The sequence below is a fragment of the Malus sylvestris genome, chromosome 8 (assembly GCF_916048215.2).
Source record: "Malus sylvestris chromosome 8, drMalSylv7.2, whole genome shotgun sequence".
In the NCBI taxonomy this organism is placed as follows: domain Eukaryota; kingdom Viridiplantae; phylum Streptophyta; class Magnoliopsida; order Rosales; family Rosaceae; genus Malus; species Malus sylvestris.
In genome coordinates this window covers 16410827-16431137 of record NC_062267.1, presented here as the reverse complement: position 1 = coordinate 16431137, position 20311 = coordinate 16410827, and the positions used below count along the sequence as shown (strand labels likewise).

General features: G+C 36.3%; 1 protein-coding gene across 1 annotated transcript; it reads right to left on the bottom strand.

The window, feature by feature from the left end:
• Positions 1 to 4021: 4021 nt before the first annotated feature.
• Positions 4022 to 12227, bottom strand: LOC126632118 (uncharacterized). Its single transcript, XM_050302355.1, has 17 exons — positions 11754 to 12227; positions 11617 to 11659; positions 11049 to 11170; positions 10583 to 10690; positions 10099 to 10243; positions 9918 to 10009; positions 9188 to 9281; positions 8540 to 9044; positions 8316 to 8458; positions 7764 to 8122; positions 7497 to 7664; positions 6291 to 6581; positions 5786 to 6175; positions 5658 to 5702; positions 5488 to 5576; positions 4659 to 4749; positions 4022 to 4450 (listed from the first exon to the last, which is right to left on the bottom strand). The coding sequence occupies exons 1-17, from the start codon at positions 11931 to 11933 to the stop codon at positions 4373 to 4375; spliced, it is 2943 nt and encodes a 980-aa protein (XP_050158312.1). The 5' UTR covers positions 11934 to 12227; the 3' UTR covers positions 4022 to 4372.
• Between the last annotated feature and the right edge of the window lie 8084 nt (positions 12228 to 20311).

Here is a 20311-nt window from a genome sequence, read left to right as displayed (position 1 = left end):
TAGTCAGGGATATGTGAATAATGAACTATGCCCATGCATGTTTACCAGGATATCACATTCTGGATTTGCGATAGTTTCAATTTATGTCAATGCATGAATCTCATTGGTACTCCTGAAAAGCTTAAGAAAGCTGTCTTACACCTGAAGTCGAAATTTGAGATGAAAGATTTAGGAAAAACTCGATATTGTATGGGGTTGGAGTTCAGACATTGTTTAGATGGTATTTTGGTACATCAATCGAATTACACCCATAAGGTGTTAAGACGCTTTAGTGAGGATAGAGTGAACCTTTCGAGTACTCCTATGGTCGTCCGAACGCTAGATGCAAAATGAGACCCTTTTTTTTCTAAAGACAGTGAGGAAGAGGTTTTGGAGCCTGAAGTTCCATACTTGAGTGCAATTGGAGCTTTGTTGACTTAGCACGATGCACTAGACTAGACAAGACATCTCATTCATTGTTAATCTTTTGGCAAGATATAGCAACTTGCCTACATGCAGACACTTGACTAGTGCTAAAGACATCCTTTGTTACCTCAAAGGTACTATAGATTTGGGCTTATTCTATCCCTTTGCATTCTTGAGTGGAGTGATGTGGTAGAAACTAACACACAAATTAAACCCTATAAATTATGCAATCGTAGTACGAGTAAGTATGGATCGTTCTATTTCGGGGATTAGAGGGGATGCTAATCAACACAAATTAAACTTATAAAACTGAAAACTAAGTTAAACTAACATCACAACAATGACTGGGGGACTTTGGACGAATTTAACTAAAACAAAATTAAACGGCAGCAAGTAAATTAAGTTGTGAATGAAATATGGATGAAAGGATAGCTAAAAGATTCTTCTCCACACATGAAACATATGGATACAAATCGATTTCCAGTTATTTTTCCTATAAACCATGAATGACAACGCCCCAAATTAACTATGAACATCACTAATTAACTCTCAGATTTTCCTAAGTTCATTGAATTGGACTCAGAGACGCAACCAAATTATTCTTCTCAAGTTCCCTAACTATGAAAAGCATGATAGAGATACATCTCAAAGATCATTAAGTTCTGTGAAAATCATAAGCATTGACAAAGCATTCATAACTATGAAAAGCATGATACTCCTACCAAGGATTTACTTAACTCAATCATGACTAGTGACTTTTACTACTTACAAATATAAGTTCATAACGATTAAGTGAATTTCCCTTATATTCTAGCATCAAATCCCTGCATGCAAACTAAGTATGCATCCTTAATAAACATACAATAATAAGTTTTCTATAAAGCAGATAAGTAAATCGCACTCATGTTTTATGAAACAATAACTGGATGCAATCAATTTATATAAAACAAATGATCATGGCTTCGAATTCACCTCTAGCTAAAAAGAAACTTAGTTACACATGTTCATCCTAACTGAAAAGCAATCTAAAATAAACATTGAAACTTAAAACAAAGATAGAAAGAACTCTGAAAATTCCAGCAACTTCAATGGATAAATGGTAGACATGGCACCCCCTAAATCATTGCAGGAATTTCATATATATATATATATATATGTGTGTGTGTGGGGGGGGGGGGGAACAGCTGAATCCAAGCAGGAAAGGGATTAGGCATTTTGAATTATTTTAGAACTCTAAGAATCAAGTAGACAGTGTTTGAATGTGATTAGGATTCCTCCTTGTAGTTGGAGATAAAATAAGATAATGTTGGATAAGATAAGATAAGATAAGATAGGATAAGATAATGTTCCTCTCCAACTAGGATTCATCTTTCTTGTGTAATTCCTTGTTTTCCAAGCCTCAACTTTAATTTCTCCATATTTTAGCACATGTCTAGCACCATTTAAACACCAAAAAGGTCCAGCCCATATGCTATCAATGCATGTTATCCAATCCAAGTTCAAAACTGCTTCAAATTGCTCCATTTAGTTATTTATTGTCATCTTTACCAACTGGACCTATAATAATACGAAAATAACTTAAATTACCAAAATAAATGGAAATTAACTAAGTAAATGCAGAGAAATAAGATAACAAAGTCATATAAATATGCTTCTATCATGGAGCCGTTATCCCCATTAGCCCTCGAGTTGATTATCGCCTTGTTGTTATGCTGACACAAGTTATATATCTAACCTACACAATGCCTGTTCTCAAACGGGTTATGCTTTTACCATTGCAAACACTTGTCAACCAAACAAGCCTTAGTTGCAACTTTTTCATACCATGTTGAAATTCTCTTCTTCATGAAGTTACGTGTGAATGCTTCTGGTTGAGAGCGATTTCTAAGCATATTGGAAACATTTGCGGACTTTCTTCTGTCGTTGACATTATCCTACAACGATTAATGAAGATGGCTTTGCATGTATCGATCATATCAAGATAGGATACATCAAATGAGACAACAGAAAGCATATTGCTTCGAATTTTTTTTTTCACATTAGCAACAAAAAACATCAGAAAATTGAAGTTAATCAAATCTGATTAGAGGACAACCTCGCCAACCTCACCAATCTCTTCACAAAGCCATTGCCAAAGTATACCTTCTAGAAGCTTGTTCAAGGATTAATATCCGTTAATTATCTGATTTGCAATGTTTGTAGTTCTCATTTGGAAGTTTTGTCAAACTCAGGGGAGTATCTAGAAGTACACTCACTTGAACTTAATGTACTCTTTTTCTCTACGATTATAAGCATTTTTTCCATTGGATTTTTTTCAACCTGACGAGGTTTTAACTAGACACCTATCTTAGGCTAGTCATACCCTTATGTGTATTTTACTTGCATCTTAAAAGCATTTAGTTTTGACTTAATGCAACTTCTCACTTTTCTCCATAGACTATGGTTTTTATCCTACCTTGAGTTGTTCCATAGCCAGGTTTTGAGAGTTTTACTACTTATGCATTTTTTTCGTTTGTTTTGAGACTTACATTTGCTCATTGTATTGACGACTTCATCAATTGCTTTTACATCATCCAATGAAGATGTAATGAGTCATTTGTTTGAGTATTTACACACTCAAGGGGACTGATGCAATCCTAATTTCATTAGGAGTGTGATCATGTAAATCCCACTCCTAATAGATTATTTGTAGGCTTCTATGAGATCTTTTAAATAGTTTTTATGTTGTACTTGTATTACTTGGAGATCAAGATTCTCTCTCCATTATTACTACAAATAAAGACACAATAGGATGAAAAATGACACCATAAAATTTCCAAACTCTCTCTCTCTCTCTCTCTCTCTCTCCCCTTAAAATACACCTACAACATGAGTTGATTTCTTTTCTAGTTTTTCTTTTTCTTCTTTCAAAATTATCTTCTTCTTCTTTTTGGAAAAAAACAATAGTATCTACACTAAGAGAGTGGAAAGTGTGCTAAGTTTTACAATGAGTCTGCCATAATAATATGGTTCAATTTCACTTTTGACAAGAATCTTCAAAATTATCTTTTAGTTGAATTGATCCAAAATCTTGATTATTTGATTAATTAATTTCTATCCAAAAAAAATTTATTTCTATCAAAGGACTTGAAACCGTGTGAAAACATACTCTTATTATTTAATTAATAATTAACAAAGAATTAATATTAATGGCTGGAGCTGACATGAAGGGAATTCTGGTTCTGGACAGTGTTTGCAGTTTGGATGAAGCTGTTTAGATTCAAAAATTTTAATCAGATATGGCAGAGCTATCTTCGACATTGTTTGATGTTTCACTACATTGCACGCTCCACGTTTACCTTTTTTATTTTTTTTAAAAACGATATTATCTATAAAAAGAAAGAGAGTTAGTTAAGCATTCCAATGGGCTAACAATAATGTGGTTCAAATTCGCATTTAACGAGAATCAAACCTAAGACCTCTCACTTGCAAGTGAAGAGAAATACCACCAGACCATAGCACTATGTGGCTACTTAATTCTGGTGTTGTTGATGAAGTACCTCAACTTATGCTTATTGATCAGTCCCAATGCCCTTCTTACTATTGTAAGAGGGCAACAGCCTTGCAACCATTGAAATACAAAGGCAATAAGCAGCTCGATTACCGCTTGACGGAAAGCAAGCATTGTTGTAATACAAAAATTTTAAAAATTATGTGTAAACACATCCAGGCCCGCACAAGAGATATAGTTTGCCATCAAACCCTCAATCTTCAAAACTTGCACAAAGCCTGCTGAATAATTGCCATTACCGCCTTTGCTGAAACTTTCAGCAAACAAGGTTTACCTGAAACCACCACTCGAACAAGCAATTGGTCTGCTACCCCCAGTGGTCCGAATATATATTTCATCATACGGCATTTAGCAAGAAGCCTTCGAGTTAGCAAGTGGTTTGACAATATAGATGGGGGACTGCACTAGTATTTCAATTCAAGACAGGCTGCTTCGGGTTCGTACTCTATCTATAAGCATTTGCCGGCCTGACAAATCTTCCTCGTAACCAACAACCTGCGTTGTAAAATTTGAGCACAAGGATGTAAAATTGGAAGGAATTTGGCTAGAGCCATAGACGTTTTTTTCACCGAAATTGACAAAATTATGTTTCCTAAATCCTAATGTTAATATACTAATAACAAAAAATTATAATAACAACTTGATAGGCATCAGATAAGCATTCAGATTTAGATAGAGCAATGCAGTTGAGTATCAGCTGAACCTGAGACTCGGTCTGTGTTTCGCTAAAACCATCATAAAAGCCAGCCTTCTGTTCTCCGGAAGGATTGTGCATGTCATCTTTTTTCCCAGCACTGAAAAAGAAAATAAGTTCAATATCAGAGTCAAATGAGAACAGAAACAAAATGGAGAACCATCATCTTTTGAAGCAGGATCAGCAAATTCTTTATACAGAAGCCTAGTAGCAAAGGAATTCTTTTAACGGAATTTTCGCACGACATGATTGCCTTGTTTTTACACCAAAAGGAATCTATGTCACACCAAAACCATGCGACGAGTCGCCCGACAATTTGGTCAATCATAGATCAGGGATGGAATCATACATTGAAATCCACATACATGAAATCAAACTCATATTTCTGATTCATAAAGCATAAGAAAGATACCGTATACTAACATTCAACCAATATAAAAAAAAAAAAGGTCGTACCCAGTGCACAAGGCTCCCGCTTTACGCAGGGTCTGGGAGAGGTGAATGTCGGCTAGCCTTACCCCCATTTATGGAGAGGCTGCTCCCAAGTCTCGAACCCGAGACCTACCGCTCATGGGCGAAGGCACTTGCCATCACACCAAGTGCGACCTCTTAACATTCAACCAATATCAAGACAAAAATAAAAAAGTAAATCATATACATGCTTAATGTTAACAATCCCTAATAATATCCTAAGGGCAAGGGAAAGCTCATCATCTGTTCACGAAAGTAAAGAAAACATTTAGTTTCATTAATCAAACACATGCAATGATTCACTGGAACTTTGGTGTGAAAGGAAATATATGAAATAAGTTATACGAGTAAAAAGATATAATGTCACCTGTTTAACCAGTTAGATCTCGATAATCCAATGACGGAGTGAGAATCCGAGCGCTCTTCACGAAGAATTGAACAATCCGGTGAAAAAATCTGTTTAACAATCAAGCAATGTAGTCATACAAAAGTTGATAGTGAAACAATGAAATTTAGTGTCCAAGGGTAAAAGGATACATTGCCATCGCACAAACTTCTCCCTGGCGATTGCTGATCATGAATCTACAGAGAAAAACAGATAAAACTTACAAAACAGATAAACTTGAAAGGCAACCTAAAGATTGTAAGATATCCAACATATTTACCTTACTTGTCTGCTCCAGTAAGTCCTCAATAGCAGAAGCTACATCAGGAACAACTGAAGAAACTTCACCCGGAACTTTCTTGCTGACTCCAGTGGTACAGACAGGAATACTTAAATGCACCCCAGAAGAGTCTACTTTTGAAACCCTTGCCTTCTTATTGGAAAAGCTTGATTCTTTGGCCTCTTCTCTGAGGCTGTCATTTCTATTGCCAATAAATTCAGCTGATGAGTTTCTCGGGTCTTGTAACTGACTTGGACACTCAGACGAATTGCCTCCAAATATTGTTTGAAAAGCTTGTGTAGGATACTGACTTGTGGTGCACAGCCCTGCCTCCCGATCTTCAGCAGTGACTTCTTTTGGACAAAATTGGTCAAGAGCAACGACTTTATTCTGCCAAACAGTGAGGAGTTAAGCATAAATGGTCTAAATAAATTCCCACATGCAAGTAGGCTTTTTATGCAAATGTGTGCAAACTCACTGTCAAACGATGATAACAAAGGCATACCTGCTTCACACATTCATATATCCAGTCGGACGTAATTGTGTGTATACCATATTTAAGAGCAGCCTCATACTTTGGTCCATTGGTAAACTTGCACAGCAAATGGGTAACCTTCCTCGTAAACTTTTCCACCAATTTAGCTCCAAGTGTATAACATAAATTTCTTAGTAAAACTCTATCTTTCTCATTATATTGAGAAACACAAAACCGGAAGTTTTCATATCCAGGCAAAGGAATCAGGCAGGGAAGTGGAGCATATAGAATGTGACTAGTAACATCCACCAAGCATCCGTCCTTCAAAATTGTTTTAATCTCATCAGCATTTGGAATGAGCAGAGTACATATTTATTTTAATGGGAATTCAATAAGTCAGGAGCTAATCAAATGATGACATACAGATATAAAAGGCAATAATAAACGACAATAACAGAAACAAATGTTAGAACAGTAAAATTAATTCAACTTTATGCATCTAGGTCTTGGAATATATGGTGAGGTGTGGGTGAGATATACAGAGGTCTTAGTTTAAAATCATACCCATCATATAAAAATATAACATAATATATAACAACAAAATCTGCTTTAACAAATGAGTTTTAAAGTGTTTCCAAAGATAATACGAGGACTGAGGAAAACATAATAGTGATGAGAAAATTATTTAAATAATATAAAAAAGGATACATCTCTCAGTCTCCATTAAGTGATCCTTTTTTTTATTTCATACAGAAAGTGGAGAGTAAAGAAAGACCAATGATGGGTCCAAATTTTGTGAAACACTTTTAAGTCATGTTGGCATTCCATATCAGAAATCCAATCTAAGTTCCCTCTCCCTTAAAATCATCACGCTTGTGAGATGAAGATTTTTGCAGCCTCAAAGAAAGTAGGCTTTACCTCACACCACCCACAACTCAATATTCTTGTTTTCTCAGTTAAAACTCAATATTCTGATCTTAAGAGAGAGAAGAAAAGAAATAACAGTTTCTATTTTCTTCTCTCCTCTCCATCAAGTGGAAACACAATACCAGGTTGAAGATACATGCATATAATTTTTTACGACGTATTCAGATATGCATGCATAAATGTCAAGTCATGTCACAGCATGTGGAAGAATTAGTTATCCAAACATGTGTCAGCATATAGTAATGGAACAGAAGGAAAGGCCTCGTAGACATTGATCGAGACAATGCATTTATGAATTACAGAATATACCTCCAAACACGACCTGATCCAGTGACTTGATACATATGTACTTTCAGTAGCATCCAGGGATATAGGTCTCACACCATGACATTCAATAGTGAAGTGCACTTTCTGTTTTATATGGCCATCAACTAACTCTCCTCCCCCTTGAATTACCCATTCAATGATTTGACCTCTCTGGCAGTTAAAATAAAAAATATTACACATAACAACAAAATGAAATCAAATGTTAAAGTTATGAGGACTGCTAGTAAAATCTGCATTTAAAGAAATTACCTTATCTTCAGGAAAGGAATTTGAAAAGCAAAATATTCTCCCCTTAAAGACAGATGATGGCTTGCCGTTCTGAACATTGAAATCATGTTGCACCTTCTGTAGACCATTTGTTTTATCATTTAATTGAACCTTACTTTTGCCATTTAGGACAGTTAGCTTACTTCGTTTGGATAGTCCAACAGCTGCTTCCATGGATCCGTCACCTTTCATGTTAATTTCTGGTTTCTCTTCTCTGTTCTTCTCCAACATTCCCATTCCAGTTGCAGCACTTGTGTTCCTTTGTAATTGATCAGCAGGCATGCTTAGATGAGCCATCAAGATTCCACCTTTAACCTTGTTAGTCATACTTGTTAGTGCTCCTGGTAAAAAAGGGAGGATCAAAGTCAATAACAAAGTCTGCTCAGGAACTGGATAAACAAAATTACATATATATCTGAAAGATACGAAGACAGATAAAGCTACAATTTCAATCCAACAACATAAAAATTTGCATGTGCTTGGGAACAAATATAGAACTAATTAACAAAAATGCATGTTTAACTTATTAAAAACCTTCAGGAAGAAGTAGATCGTGGGCGATGTGCCTTTGGAGAACAGGGATCTCTTTTTTCTCATGATCACAATCTTCAAGCCAGGCAGTTCTAACAACATGAATGACCCCTAAAGCTGCAAGACCCCTTACCTCTTTCTTTTCGCTGTGAAATTATAAAAGAAAGTCAGATATTCAAACAACAAAGCAATAATTATGTCTTTACCATCCGAAAAGAACAACTTACATTTCTGAAGGAGTTCCAACTACTATGTGCGTCAATTTATCATTGAACGACATATATCGGGAGCCCCCACCTCTGCGAACCATATTAACCAGTCTACGCAATTCGGAAGCTTCAAAGCCAATAAGAGATATTCTACATTCTGACAAGTACAGGTCATCACCTTCAGACTGAGAATCATCGGCAACACAACCATCAAGGTTCACTTCACTTTTGGACTCCAAGGGATCAAAGGTAGGTGCCTTACTATCCTCATTTTTCACAACAAAAGGAGCATAAGAAAATATAGTGGTCATCTTTTGTGAGACAGTAGCTTCTAAATCAGAATCCACAGTTCCAGAACAAGGGGCAGCTGTCAAGTTTGAATCTGCAACCACTGATGGTGGCACAAATTGCAAGTTCCCACTAGCACTGCTTTGGCTATTCTGCAAAGTAAAGCAACCCCTTACACTTTTATTTGAAGATATAGAACCACCTTGAACAGGATAGGACTCCTCATGAAGACAAGCTATTCATCCAAAAAAAGGGGAAGATAGTGAGAGAGATGATTGCAAGGGCTGACATGTAGCATAAAAACCCATGAGATGGAAGAGAATATAAAGTAAAATCCCATAAATTCAAAGATTGCCATAAGCTGTAGTGAATCCTTACCTCTTTTAGAAATAGATTGATCAAACCATGTTTGAGTTACAATCTGAATGTGGCCCCATCTTCGTGCAACCTTGTATTTGTCACCTTCTGGAGCTTACAAATAGTCAAGAAAACCGACACATAGAATTGAATAACATGCAATCTCGAAACTCAGTGCTGATTGATGATGCAGGATTAGAAGGAAGATATTCGTGAATGCACTTCAAGCAAAAAGAACACACGCAAATAACTGACCACTAACCCGAACAGAGATTGAAAAATAACAGTCAAAACAAAGTGTTCATGCAACCTAATTGTTTTCGCATCAAGGAAGCGAAAGAAAAAGCAACAATGCATGCAAAAATAATGCTTTTACTCATAAAATCAAATTAATTTACAAAGAAAACTTAGGATTGTGTAGAATATGTTTCTCATAATCCTCTCTTTATGAAAATCAATCAAGTAATTAAGAATTGCTGAATAATTTGAGGTTGCAGAAAATTAGAAAAGGTGTTGTACACTATAAGAAGTCGAAGGTGGGGTTGAAGTAGTGATTCAGAAAAAAAATGCAGCTACGAATAAATCTAAATCTGGGTTTATAGCATATTGAAGATAAAATACCACACATTAAAATTTGAAGGTTTGCTTCATAAAGTTGAGACTTGTACTTCTATATATGAGGATATGAAGAAATAAAATAACACATACAATGCAAAACAGTTGTCTTCATCTTCGAACCCCAAAAGGATATATCAGAAATTAAATGCGTGCACTTCTTTGTTAGTTCAGCAGAATATTTTCCACCATTTTCTATGATAAGCTTTTCAATCTTCTTTCGCTCATCTGAAGAGAAAAGCACATTTAGCAACACATTTAAGAATAACAAAAATATAAATAATTCTCACACAGAAAATAGGTAGCTACTTGAGAACCTGCTGGAATTCTGGTTACAGAGATTGTCAGCCCAGAAAAAGGAAGAACCCTAAATGAATCTTGAGACACAGTGCGATGCTCTTTCCAGCACTGATATAACCAATTAACCGTGACAATTGGCTTCTTCAAAGTATTTAAAGCCCACTGCATAAAGAGTAACAACTCAGTAACTACATCTTTTACCATAAAATATCTGCTATAATCCCTTTTCCCAAAATACCTTCTCAGATAGTGTCTGATTTATTGTCAGACCCCAAATATAAAAATCCTTCTTCTTTAAAGCGATAACCCCATCATTGAGTTCCATTTAGAATTTACAAACATAGTCAAATTATATGAAATTGCACATGAGAGTTTGTAAATAAGTTTTTCAAGTTTTGTTATTAACTGACATGTATAGAAATTTCAAATTCCAATACCTTGATGGAGAAATGAATCAAATTGTATGAAACCTTGAAGAAACAGAAAAGTTAAGTTACTAACCTTGTATTTTCCAGCCAATACATTCTTCACAATGACAAAGTTAACATCCGATGATGTTTGCGTTTGCAAAACTCCCCCCATTGCTGTTACTAACTTCTCTATCTTAATCTGCAACACAATGATAAGCAATGGAATACCAATGATGAGAGAGAGGGGGTTGCTACGCTGCTTGTAAATGTAATAGATAGGAGTGGAGATGAACAAAATTGAATATAAGAATGCATGTTTCTAAATAGTAACAGTAGAAGACAATTGAAAAACATGGATAATAAACTTTATCAAATGGAAGTAACAAAGATTGAAAGATTTTTCCACTGAACTCAGAAAGAACAATCAGGAAAAACTCAAATAAGTGATATTCAGAGATAGATGACAGATGTTTGCTCCCATTGTAATACTTAGTAAGCTACTGTTAGAATTTTGCTCCAATTTGAAATATTACGCACATAAGCTGCAGGCACAATACCTTTTCATCCCCCTGAAAACCCGACGCAAGTACTTTGGAACCATCCATTGCAAGGCAACAAGTAAACCCTTGTTTAGGCAGAGCCCTATGCTCACTCGCACAAGCAAACACGCATTGAGGACCTGCTCAACATCGGAAACACATATCCAAGTCATCACCACTTCCCAAGAAAGGAATTGAATTAGAAATTCAAAAGAACAACCATTCATCCCACATCAAAAACTTCTTAAGTTCGCATGGTTTACAATTTAACAGATACCCAATTGTGCCTTGACTTAATGGTTCAATTGGGTAAGGCCATTAGCTATCTGTAGTCTACTTAATTAACTACAGAACTGTATTACAAAAAATTTAAACAGAAAAAGGGAAACATTTCGTGCAGACTTGCTTTGTATATCACTAAGAAACATTCTGTAATTAGATAACCATTATCTTCTCTATCATATCAACAATCAAGACTCAATTCCTCAGTTCACTTCACTAAAAACAACAAAATTATAAACCCTGATTCCTAATTCACATAATCGAAAAGCAAATACTGAATCCGAATTCGCACAACAAAGCATACCTAGCAAATTGCAACCTTTGGCTCTAAGATCCTCAAACTTCACCTGAAAATCGAGAAAAAAAAAATCAGAAACCAGAAGTTGAACGAAGCGAATATAAAAAAAGCTGAGATTTGAGGGGAGTTGAGACGACACAAACGTGATCGGAGGACTCGATGACGTGGTAGTCGTTGGGGGCGGTGCGAGAAGGGTCGCAGCAGAGGAAGACATTGGCGCCGTTGTGCTTAAGCGCGTCGTGAAGAGCGTCGAACATCTCGGGCGGGACCAGGTTCCGCGACATGAAGACGTTGGCCCCCTGAAACGCCGCCGTTTTCCGCATCTTGGGGGATGCCGGAGATGTCGAAGATGGAGCTCTGGAGAGAGAGAGAGAGAGAGAGAGAGAGAGAGAGAGAGAGAGAGAGAGAGCTGAGTGGAATCAGTGAATTAGGTTTTTCAGTTTTGGAGAGCTCCGCCGTGAGGCTTTGAATTTGGGGATAAAGAGAGAAGGAAAAAAACAAAAAAAAGAGGGAAAGAGAAATTTAAAAGGCGGGAATTGCCTAGTGCAGACGTCGCCGTTACCGTTGGGTAGTACGGATTGCAATCGCCTTTTCTCCCTCTTTTTCAGGCCATTTGACAAAATGGTTATTTTCAAATTTCAATTCCTGAAATTATCGGTTTCTTAGTATGTCGAGCATATTTTATTGTTGTGCCGTTAATATTTGATTTATATGCCTATAATATTTAGTTTTGGTTAGTTCGATAATTAGAATTTTGTTGTAGAAATTAGTGGGTGAATGCCCACTCAAAGGAATGTAGATCTTAGAATAGTGAATTACTAGTGGACGTATGATATTGTCAAAAGAAGCAATGATTCTCTCATTTGTATATCACGGGAATTGCTCTACAAATAGAGCACTCCGTATGCTATTGAGATGTACACTACGAAAACACTGCGAAAGAAAGCAAGATAAATAATATCAGTATCTCTCACATCCTCTACACTACTTTTGTGTTATAGCTACTAAACTTATAGTGTGATATTTTGCACCTGCTTCACTCATATCCTTAAAAAGGTTATCTCTCTAACTTTTGCCTATTTATAACACGTTATTTGCACGACTCTCTAACCTTAAATAGTTCACATCTCCCTTCACCGAAACAAAAAAAAATGCTTCCTTTAAGGTTTTTCCTGTTTTTCTTCTTCTTCTGCTTCATCTGCGTGATGCATCCTCACGATGAACTACTAGCACCATGCCTGCTTCTCGTTCTAAATTTAACAGTTACTTATATCTTTGATTTCTTGTTTGGTGCAATTCCTGGTTTCTAACCAAGTGTTTATTTATGTTAATTTTACTGTAATCAAAGATGGTACGGTACAATCGCCCATCTTGAACTGCAAATTTAATTTTCACTACGATCAAAGATGGTGTGGTATCATCGCCTATCTTGGATTGTAGATCTAATTTTACTGCAAATTTTAGGTGGAGTGGTATAATCACCCACCCTACCCAGCATATTTAAATTTGTCTGCTGTTTAATTTCATTGCAATTTTAGGTGATGCAGTATAATTGCCCACCCTGCTCTGCGTATTTAAATTTTCCTGTTGTTTAAGTGGTGCGGAATAATCACCCATCTTATACTTGTTTCGATGAGAATAGTGTGGTACAATCGCCCTTCTCATTAATCATAAAAATCTCGAGCCTGAAGTTTAGAGTGCTTATCATTTTTTGGCCCGATGATCAAAATGAAAAATTTGTAAAAACCAGGAGTTCTAACACTATATTCTTCCAAGAATACATATTATTGCAAGTTCTTACACATCTCATTTTTCTTTCAAAAAAGAAAATGGCGAACTTGGCCAAGCTTGATTTTGCTGCCCTGGACATTACTGGGAAGAATTACCTTACCTAGGTACTGGATACCAAGATCCATCTGGAAGCAGGGAATCTTGGAGATACCATTAGGGAAGAGAACATCTCATCCTCTCAAGATCAGGCGAAGGCCCAATCTTTATTCATCGTCATCTTGATGAGGGACTAAAGAGCGAATACTTAACGGTTGAAGATCTGTTATCTCTCTAGAAGGCCTTGAAAAACAGATACAATCACCAAACAACGGTGATTCTTCCAAGAGCTCGCTATAAGTGAACTCACCTAAGGATCCAGGATTTCAAGTCAATGTCTTAGTACAATTCTACGTTGTTCAAAATTACCTCTTAGATGAAGCTTTGTAAGGATACTATTACTGAGGAAGATATGCTGGAAAAGACTTTCAGCACGTTTCATGCCTCTAACGTGCTCCTGCAGCAGCAGTATAGAGCGCGAGGCTTCACTGAATACAACCAGCTGATATATGTGCTCTTGGTAGTTGAACAAAACAATGAGCTACTGATGAAAAATCATCAGTCTCGACCCACTAGATTTTCACCATTCCTAGAAGTGAATGATGCTTCCCTCGAAGTGAACGCCACATCCTTTGGTGGCGATAATCATAAACAAAGACGTGGCCACAAGCGAGGTCGGTGGAACAGGAAAGGAAAGAACCATGGTGGTCAGTCTCACAACCAGGTTCCAAGGAAAAATTCAGGCCCAAGCTTTAAAAATGGAAATCGCCACAAAAGTAAAGCTCGTAAGAATAATACTCCTAGAAACTTTTATGGAGCCTGCTATAGGTGTGGTGGCGATGGGCACTAGGCGCATACCTGTCGTACCCCAAAACATTTGGTGGATCTATACCAAGCCTCCCTCAAAGAGAAGGGTGTCGAGACTAATTTCCTCGACCAGGCTAGACCAATGGATATACTTGATCCAGTGTGCGACTTATCTGGACAGTTGAACACAACCCACCTAGATGTCTCAGACTTCATTATGGAAATGGGGAATGAAGTGTATCGGTCCAACTGAATCATTTATGTTTGATGTACTTTTATTATTCTGAACTTGTAGTTTAAAACTAGTATTTCAATTCAATAAAAGTGGTATTTAAATTTCCTGTTATAAGTTGTTTTTAACCGTGATCCACTTTACTCAAAAAGCATGGATAAAAACTATGGTTATTCTCAGAACATGAGAAATGGCAAAGATATTTGTCTTACAGACAGCGCAACCACACATACAATACTTCATGATCGAAAGTATTTCTTAAGCTTAATGCTTACTAGAGTAAAGGTAACAATAATATCAGGCCAATCAGATGTAATTGAAGGCTCGGGGAAAGCTCAAATTATGCTACCAAATGGAACAATATTATCCATACAGAATGCACTGTATAATACTCGATCTACTCGAAATTTGTTGAGTTTCAAAGACATACGTTTAAATGGATACCACATTGAAACGAAAAGTGCAGAAAATATGGAGTATCTATGCATTATCTCCAATGATACCCAGAAGTGTATATTGGAGAAGTTGCGTGGTTTGTCGAGTGGATTGTATTATACATACATAAGGACAATTGAATCATATACTGTCATGAACCAGAAGTTCATTGATTCAAAAGTTTACATGCTTTGGCATGACTGTCTGGGTCATCCACAATCCACCATGATGCGTAGGATCATTACCAATTCTAATGGACATCCATTATTGAGCAGAGACATTGCTATCTCAAATGATAACCCTTGCAAAGCTTGTTCTCAAGGGAAGTTGGTAATTAGACCATCACAACTAAAGGTTGATGTTGAATCCCCATCATTTTTGCAAAGAATTCAAGGGGATATTTGTGGACCTATTCAACCATCTTGTGGACCATTTCGATATTTTGTGGTTTTGGTTGATGCATCTACCAGATGGTCACATGTTTGTCTCTTGTCTACTCGAAATGTAGCTTTTGCTAAACTTCTTACTCAGATAATTAAGTTACGAACACAATTCCTAGATTATTCCATTAAGTCAATCTGACTGGATAACGCTGGTTAATTTACATCTTAAACCTTTGATGATTATTGCATGACATTAGGCATTGATGTTGAACACCATGTTCCTCATGTCCATACTCAAAATGGTTTAGTAGAATCATTGATCAAGCGGCTTCAGTTAATAGCTCACACTTTGCTCATGAAAACAAAATTGCCAGTTTTTACATGGAGACATGCCATCTTACATGCTGCATCATTAGTTCGATTGAGACCTATAGCCAACCACCAATACTCCTCAGTACAACTCGTGTTTAGGCATCAGCCAAACATTTTACATTTACGAGTTTTTGTGCCTATTGCACCGCCACAACGCACTAAAATGGGACCTCAGCATAGACTGGGAATTTATGTGGGTTTTGATTCACCATCTATCATTGGATATTTGGAACCCCTGACAGGTGATATGTTTACAACTCGTTTTGCTGATTGTCACTTTGATGAGACAGTCTTCCCATTATTAGGGGGAGAAAAGACTGTTCCAGAAGAATGGCAAGAGCTGACATAGGTTGTACCCACCTTGTCTCATTTTGATCCACGTAGAACTCAATGTGAAAATGAAGTGAAAAGGATCGTTCATCTTTAAAGTATTGCCAATCAAATGCCAGATGCATTTAATAATGCTATGAAATTGACAAAATCACATATATCAACTGTAAATGCACTTGCAAGAATTGATGTCCCTGTTGAACAAAATAAAGTGGCAGCGAATGATTCATCTGGTGCATGCCTGAAGCGTGGTAGACCCCCAAGTTCAAAAGATTCAGCCCCTCGAAAGAGAAAGACAAGGGCACAGCTGAATCCAAATGAAATCATTCAAGAAGATAAAATGAATGACAAATCCACAGTTCATGATTTTGGACTTCCAGAAAAAAAAATGTCCTTGATGAGACACATGTCCCTGAAGAGACAGCAGTACATGAAAGCAAAGAAATCTCCATAAATTATGCATGTTCTAATGAATTATGGGATCAGAATGAAATAATCATCGATGATATGTTTGCTGAAGGAAATTATGTGAAAAACATGTTCATTTAAGCAACATATATAGCATGCAATTAACAATTAAAAGGCGGAATCATGCTTGTATGCACTTAAAAACAAAACATTAACCATGAAATTCAAAGCCTAGTAGATTGGTGAACCTTGACTCAACTTAAAACAACATTTGTTAGTTGAGAAATTATACCTTTGTAGATTCCTCTTTGCATAAGCAAAGGCTAATCACCCAAAGAGAGGGCCTTCATTCCTTGCATCTTAGATCTATGGATTTGGATGGATGAAATGGTTCTCTAAGTTCCCAAAATTGAGAACCTCTAAGTCTCTTCACCAAGGTTAGATTAGAGAAGAAATGAGTGACCTTGGAGTAGTAGGATTGCTAGCTAAACCCTCCAAGGAGGCCGGCCACTTTAGAGGGAAAGGAGAGATTATGTTCTCATCCTTTCCCCAAAAGAAAAACCCCCTAAATGAATTTTGGCTATAAAGTCATATTTATACCTTAATTCATTGGAGTGGCAAACTTGTAAATAAGTCCAAAACTCACTCCATCTCTAAATGGCCGGCCTTAGGGTATTATTGGGCTAATTGGGCCTTTGTGAATCATTATTCATTAAGTTGTCATACAACTTAAGTTAATGGGCTTGACGTTCGAAGCCCATTGGGCCTTAAGGTCCAAAACTATCCCGAGGTCTTTAACGAACTTATTCGTTTGATTAATTAACATATTAATTAATCCTTGCCATAAATAATTAAACCATTTAATTATTCTTACTCATCTCCATTGTTTCTTCAATCTCCACCTTACACGGTGTACGATCCATTAGGTTCCTTTTAGAGAGGCAGTGGGCGATTAAAACCATTTCAAATCGATTGTGAATTGAAACTTACTTTCAATTCTCCCTTTAGTGATTATACACTTTTAGGGCTTCCACAAACCATGAGTAACACCTAGCAGCATATCATGGTTACCCAGCTAATCAGAAGAGGTGGAGAACCTATTCAGTTTAGGATTACAAATGCAATACGGTCTTTCTCTAATACAATACTCTTGACCACATTGTTTGGTTTGATAGTTTATTCATGTCTACTATCCAATGTGATTCGTATGCTTATATGATTACCTTGAATGTGATTTGGAACGACTTCCTAAATCTCATTCATACTCTGGCCAGAGATTCTTAATCATATCATAGAGTATTCTCCCCCAAACGGTTTGAAGGTTAGAGATCCCTTGTTGCGTGATAGACGCATATTTATGCGACTTAGTTAACTAGTTTTCTTGCATTTACGTTATTAGTTCTTAGTTATTTTAGTACTTTAAGCCATTTTCGTGTGTTTGTAGGTCCAAAGGGTTAAGGTAGCAAGAAAGTGCATTTTGGAGCAGTTTTGAGCTTGGAATGGATTACTTATGATATGAGCAAGATGGATGGACGAATTTGAAGACAAAAGAGGCTAAGAACATGCTAAAAATCTGGTGAAACAAATACAAGTTGCAAGAAGGGATAAATTTCTAGAAGGATTGGCCAAAACTTCACTCAAAACCATGCATACCCCATAAAATTCATCAATGCCGTGGCCTTCCCTTTGTTTTACTTCCACCAGATTTTTTAGTGATGATGCAATGCCTATCTCACTATGACATGATTAAGATTTGTCTTTCTTTCCAACTACATCTTATGGAGTCATGAAAATTTTGGAAGATCTTCTAATTGACAATCATATTGTCTTAGAAGCATATATCCTATATATGGGTAATTGATAACATCCAACGAACTAAATCTTATTCAAGTTCGTTCTTCTCCTAATGGAGAAATCCATTATCTTTTGATGCTTCTTTCCTTGATATTTTTCAAGGAAACTGTTCTAAAGTGTTAACTTTCCTTGGATCAAATCTAAGGAGGCAAATACTTTAGACGTCTTACTCATCAACTTACATTTCTTGAATTCTTTGAAACCTTTTGCAAAGTATTCGGACTTGTGTTTATTCAAAATAAACTATAGTCCAACCGAGAGTGATCTTCGGTGAATGTCATACAACATGAGTAGTATTATGTTGTGGACAAGTGCCACTAACATCTAAGTGAATTAACCTCAACAACTTTGTGATTCTTTCTTCTTTCCAAAAGAATAAAGATTCGAACATTTCGCCTCTATACAATTTTAATAAGAAGGTATTGGATCCGGATCTAACGATCCAAAGCATCCATCTATGACCACCTCGTATTTTATGTTTTTGAGGTATCACAACTCAGTTGGGATTAGTCACTACCTTGCAACCTTTTGGGTTTTAAGCATCGTTATTTTCTAAACAGTTAACACTACCAAATCATCTCTACTATAGAGACAATCAATTAGATTACAATAATCTAATCATTCATTAATAAAGAACAATGTTTTGTCAAACAAAACATTCATCCATCTCTTATAGTGACGGAATTAAGTTCCTTAAAATTGGAATGTAAAGACAATCTTTAGTTTTTCAAATTTCTTTGGTAGTTCATATGAGGAAGTAAGTACCATCTGCTTTCGCAGAGATCTACATTTGATTCACGTTCCGAATGTGAAGTACTTTCTCTTCTCTCATTAATCTTCTACTTCTTATTAGCCACACTTTTACAACGATTGTAAAATATAGTTACTAATACGGAATCAAGCATTCAAGTAGAAGAACCAACTGTTTTGAACTTTTCAAGAACAATTTACAACACCTTCGAAATGTGTGTTCTTGACACTTGCAAGACATTTCTTGCAAATACCCCTTCCAATGTCCATCCTTTCATAAAGAAAGTTTGTTCCCATGGAGTTTATTTCGCTTTCTTCATTTGACTTCTCCTTTTGACTACAATAGTCATGGTCCCTAAACTCCCACTATCTCTCTTGAAACTTATTTCAATTGTGTTATACACATCAAACGATTTGGAGAGTGTGTGGTTATTGTTCACTATATAGTTTACAATAAACTTAGTGAACCATTTGGATAGGGACACAAAGGTGAAGTCCTTGCCTAGTTTCCGTTCTAGAAGTGGTTTAACACTTCAACACTCAATTATTCAAAATCATCATAAGTCCATGTTGATGGACTATTTTTGTCAACCAACCATTATGTTCTAAACATAATTACAAACTTTCAAGAGTTGTTCAAGGCAACTCTCATTTCTTCATACAACAATTTGTAAGTGAAGAATCATGGCACATAAAGTGTCCATGCCCTTGTGCTTTCTTCTCAAGTTCTTTGTTCATTTAACAAAGAAACAAGCACTTGTGTTTGCATTAGCTAAGGGTTGTTCAATGCAACTCTTATTTCTTCATACAACAATTTGTAATTGAGGAATTATGACATTAAAAGGGTTGTCCTCTTTATGATAGACTTATCTAACATGTTCTTCCAATGATACATTATCAATAGGAAGATTGTGAGGATTAGACTACTTAGGTACATATACAATCCATTTAAGACATTCTTTGGGATTGTTGTACCAAGTCCGGAAACTAAAGCATTCGACTTTTCTTTGTCAAGTTTTGGATAGCGTTTGCAAATATATTGGTAAACAAATACATAACGAATATAGATTGATTGATTTTAAGCCATTTGATTTGGGTCTTTAAATCAAATAGCACCACCCACTATTTTTGGCAAATTTCATATCCCTCAATGGAATTCGAGAGTCATATTGAACTCTTAGCGGGATATAGGAGGCTCACCATTACCAAGCCCACCTCACGATGATACGATATTGGTTAGCAAAAATAATGATGAGAAAATAACGCTTTATTCATTTACAACTTTTGTAATTTCCCATCTTGT

Bases quoted from the DNA above. Each gene is read 5' to 3' on its own strand.
- LOC126632118 (XM_050302355.1), bottom strand. From the start codon at position 11,933: ATGCGGAAAACGGCGGCGTTTCAGGGGGCCAACGTCTTCATGTCGCGG. The intron at 10,010-10,098 runs GTTCTCAAGTAG...TTTTCTCTTCAG, and splicing joins TGTAACCAGAATTCCAGCAG to ATGAGCGAAAGAAGATTGAA. The intron at 9,045-9,187 runs GTAAGGATTCAC...TTGGATGAATAG, and splicing joins TCAATCTATTTCTAAAAGAG to CTTGTCTTCATGAGGAGTCC.